Raw genomic sequence first — 4,660 nt, 5'->3', positions numbered from 1 at the left:
AATAGCCAAAACTAGTAATCATAGATGCCTGTTAGCCATAAGATATCGTTAGTGGTTTTCGGTTTTGGCAGCATGTGAAGTTTGTTACAAACTTGATATATAAGTTATTAATTAGATATTATAACTGAGATGGATGTTGTTCATCGGTTTTGATTTTGCGTAAACTGATTAGGTAAAGTTTTTAGCAGCTCAAATTTGACCTAATTAGTTAGGTTTTCATTTAATGTATTAATCTCGTGTATCGGTGTATTGTAGATTCAGTTACACAATTAATGGCCAAAACTAGTGATATTCAGTGTTTGTAGTAAATCAATCATTGATTAGCCATAAGATATCTCTAGTGGTTGTCAATGTTGGCAGTATGTGAAATTAGTTACTAATTTGATATGTTAGTTATTCTAATAAGATATCGTAATTGAGATGGATTTTGTTCATCAGTTTTGATATGTGCTTAAGTTGATTAGTCAAACTTGTTTAGCAGCTCAAATTTGACCCAATTAGTTAGGTTTTCGTTTACTGTTTAATCTCGTGTATTGTAGATTTAGTTACACAGTTATTGGTCAAAACTAGTGAGTATTCAATGTTTGTAGTTAATCTATTATTGATGCCTGTTAGCTATAAGACATCACTAGTGGTTGTCAGTGTTGGCAGCATGTGAAGTTTGTTAAAAATTTGATGCATATCTAAGTTATCCTAATTAGATATCATAACTGAGATGGATGCTGTTTATCAGTTTTGATTTGTGCATAAATTGATTAGTTAAAGCTGTTTATCTACTCAAATTTGACTTGATAATGACAGTTTTAGGTTTAGTGTAAGTTTAGAACAGTAGGTAATCAGGTATTGAAGCTAACTCTATTGTAACTTCATGTAGATTTGTGTTCGTTACTTCATTTGATTGTCTCATGTACCGTAGATTTAATTTCATGGTTTTGTTTTAGCAAAATTGGATGCCCTTTGGTTATTATGTTCAAAATTAGTAGTATTCAGTGTTTGTAGCTGGTCAATCATGTGAGGCCTGTTACTCGTAACATGTTACTAGTGGATTTTAATGTTGACAGCTATGTGAAGTTTGTTGCAAATTTGATATCTAAGTTTTCGCAATTGCAGGTTCTATATGTTTAGGTTAATTTCTTTTATCAGGCATGATTAGTTAGGTTTTTGTTTTATGTTTTGAAGTTAGCTCGATTGTAGATTGTAGATTCTGGGAGCTTCGTGTTATTTTGCTTATCTTTGTATAAGTAGCTCCAATTACGCCATAATGGCCTAAACTAGTAATTCAATGTTTGTAGTCAATCTATCATGTGATGCTTGTTGGCCATAAGATATCACTAGTGGTTTTCAATGTTGGCAGTATGTGAAGTTTGTTACAAATTGGCTGTTTGGTTCATTCAGATCTGAATGAGTCAGATCTGAATGAGCCTCTGTCCCATTCAGCAACAACAACAAGTCTGAATGATTCAGACCTAATTTTAACCATTCAGATGTTTTTCTGTTTGGAACCAAACAGTCTGAAGTCTGAATGAATAAGATGTAAACATCTGAATGGTTCAATTCAGATGCATACAAACAGCCCTATTACAGGTTCTGCATATTTAGGTTAATTTTTTTATCAATCTATACTCACAAACTTATGAGTTCTCATGGGTTTGAACTTTGAACTTTAAACTAGTATTTTTCCCGCCTAAGTTATTAAGTTAGGTTGATATGAGGTATGACTTGTGATTAAATGAATGGTATGACTTATGATTAATGACTGAAATATGGTTTTTTTGCAGGCATGTTGCAGATGAATGTAGTGACAGCACTCACTCTGATCTTGTATGTTTCCTCATTTCGTAATTCCATTAGCATAACAAATCATTAGCAATAAATTGACTAGTTTTTCTATTTCTTTAATTTCATTTTCAGTACATGCATTTACAGCACTGCCACCATTGCTAGTGCTACTGAAGCAATCTAATAAACTGTTAATCGCAACCAGCGTTTTAAAAACATATTAGGACTACATTACAATGTCTACAAATGGTAACACTGTAGTTGAAGTTGAGAAATCTAATGGAGCTAAAATCAAGAGTCGTGTTGATCTGCAAATTGATACCTCCTCTCGAAGGGGATTTCTTGGAGAAGAAGATTTTCAAACTCCAAGTGACGGTAGCGTTACAAACCGAACACCAAGTTTTCTATTCAGTAATTTAGGTACACCAACCGCCAAGTTCCAAAAAATTGCTCAAGATAGAGACAAATTCTCACGCACGGTACCTTCAAGCACAAGTCAAAGAATCAAGGACCGCATCACGAGAGTCTTTTCCAAGAAAATTGATTGGATATCATATCAAAAGTTGGCTAAAGAATGGATAAGAAACCCAATGAACATGGTTCTGTTAATCTGGATTATAGTTGTTGCTGTATCGGGTGCAATTCTCTTCCTTGTAATGACAGGTATGTTAAACCATGTGCTACCTAGAAAAACTCAAAGAGACGCATGGTTTGAAGTCAACAACCAAATTCTAAATGCCCTTTTTACCCTCATGTGTTTATACCAACATCCTCAACGTATTTATCACCTTATACTTCTGTTAAGATGGAAACCAAAAGATATCACAAAGTTAAGAAAAATATACTGCAAAGACGGAACTTATAAACCGCACGAATGGGCCCACATGTTAGTTGTTATCTTGCTGCTTAACCTTAACTGTCTTGCACAATATTCTTTATGCGGTTTAAACGTCGGATACAGACGATCAGATAGACCTGCAATCGGTGTGGCTATAACTATCTCTGTAGCAATCGGTGCACCCGCTGTTGCTGGTGTGTATACTGTTGTTAGCCCTCTCGGGAAAGAATACGATACCCCTACTGATGAAGAATCACAACTTAAACAAGACAGTGTTCATAAAATCCTACCGGGTCAACAAAGGGTAAAATCATTTGAAAGAAGATTCTCATTCACCCCACGAGACGAACAAGCAAACGAAATTACTCCAAAATGGAGCGGGGGTATTTTTGATTTTTGGGAAGACATATCGTTAGCATACCTCTCGTTATGTTGTAGCTTTTGTGTTTTTGGGTGGAATATGGAGAGGCTCGGTTTTGGAAACATGTACGTTCACATAGGAACGTTTCTTCTATTCTGTTTGGCGCCTTTTTGGATATTTAATCTGGCTGCTATTAACATTGACAACGAGACCGTACGCGAGGCGTTGGGTGTAACAGGAATCTTTTTATGTTTATTTGGTTTGCTTTATGGCGGGTTTTGGAGGATTCAAATGAGAAAAAGATTTAATTTGCCTCCAAATAATTCATGTTGTGGTAAACCTGCGGTCGCTGACTGTGCATTGTGGTTGTGTTGTTGCTGGTGTTCGCTTGCTCAAGAAGTGCGTACAGGAAATTATTATGTAATTAAAGAGGATAGGTTTTATAAGAAAACAAGTGACGAGAACAATCAGAATCCTAATTCGACTGTACCTCCAGAAGACGTAGAGCTAGGTTCAAAATCTGGCCCGAGTTCTCCATTGCAAAAAACCTCATTTGCCCCCAGCCCTAGCAGGTTTTTAATTGAACATCAAGGACAGCAAAGTCAATCTGGTGATGGTGTTACTTTGGAACCACCTGTTCCGTCTGTTATTAACAGAGAACGTGATTGAAATGAAAAAACGTGGTTAGTGTGTATGATAATGTTGTTGCATGGACGAAGTTTTCTCTGTACTTAAGTTTTTTATTATTCGGTTGTCATGTAAAGTTTGAGAATTTAGTTTCCGCTGTGTGCACTTTATTTTGTTTCAGATTTTAATAATGTTAAAACTTTAAAAAGTTTGCGAGTTTAGTTGTTTCTTGGAGCTGCTAACTACCAATTGCTGATCTGTCATCCTTCTGTAATCCAGCCTTGTAAGCATGGCAAGCTTCCTTCTGCAATTATTGTTAACAGGTAGATTTAACTATCTTTATAAAATGTAACATTTAAAAAAATATATGTATTGACACTTGGCTTTACTGATGTATCTTGTAGGGGTAGAGCTGCTCAGAAACACATCTGGTAATTTCTTCTTATTGTCTTGGTTCACAACATAAATATGATTACTGAAGTCATCACTCGAAATTTGGTATTTCACATATGGCGTAAAAGTGAGATTTTGATTTTAAATCACATATACTGCATTTCATCTCGCATTGATGATGAAGAAAAGTTGGGTTTTGGGAGCATGGTAAAACCGAGCAAAATAAATTAAGGGTCAAAACAGGGGTGACCAGGGAGCATGGTAAAACCGGTATTAGCCTATAACCAATGTTTGTTTTATAGATTTTCGTAGCCTGTTGATTTTGTTTATAGGCAGTTCAATTCATTTGATTATTGGAAAGAATGGTTTAGTTAATTCGGTTAATCGTAGGCGTTGGATGTGGGGGAGTTTAAGCTAATTTTAACTACTAAATCCAATTATATCTTCGGTCAAAAAAAATATTAGCAATCCTTATTAACAAATAAGAATGTTGAAGTAATAAAATATGGCATGCATGCCTGCATGGTCATCTTGTTACCGTTGGTCTTTGTGCCGTTAGTTTCTGTTTTGATGTTGCTGAATAAGGTGGAAGTGGAATCTACACGTGGGTTGAAGAAGTCTAATTCTACCGAGTCTTACGTTATTTAGTTGGTGCATTAGTT

General features: G+C 35.4%; 1 protein-coding gene across 1 annotated transcript; it reads left to right on the top strand.

Moving 5' to 3' along the window:
• Nucleotides 1-1,583: 1,583 nt before the first annotated feature.
• Nucleotides 1,584-4,146, top strand: LOC143629269 (uncharacterized). The gene is made up of 2 exons (XM_077098583.1): nucleotides 1,584-1,821; nucleotides 1,912-4,146. The coding sequence occupies exon 2, from the start codon at nucleotides 2,016-2,018 to the stop codon at nucleotides 3,645-3,647; it is 1,632 nt and encodes a 543-aa protein (XP_076954698.1). The 5' UTR covers nucleotides 1,584-1,821; nucleotides 1,912-2,015; the 3' UTR covers nucleotides 3,648-4,146.
• The last annotated feature ends 514 nt before the right edge of the window (nucleotides 4,147-4,660 follow it).

This window comes from Bidens hawaiensis, unplaced genomic scaffold (genome assembly GCF_021521415.1).
Source record: "Bidens hawaiensis isolate Kalapana, Puna unplaced genomic scaffold, B.hawaiensis_p1.1 tig00005179_1, whole genome shotgun sequence".
NCBI classification, from domain to species: Eukaryota; Viridiplantae; Streptophyta; class Magnoliopsida; order Asterales; family Asteraceae; genus Bidens; species Bidens hawaiensis.
This window is presented reverse-complemented; position numbering and strand designations above follow the sequence as displayed.

What these genes read in the sequence shown, in the direction of transcription:
- LOC143629269 (XM_077098583.1), top strand. Translation starts at nt 2,016, where the DNA reads ATGTCTACAAATGGTAACACTGTAGTTGAAGTTGAGAAATCTAATGGA.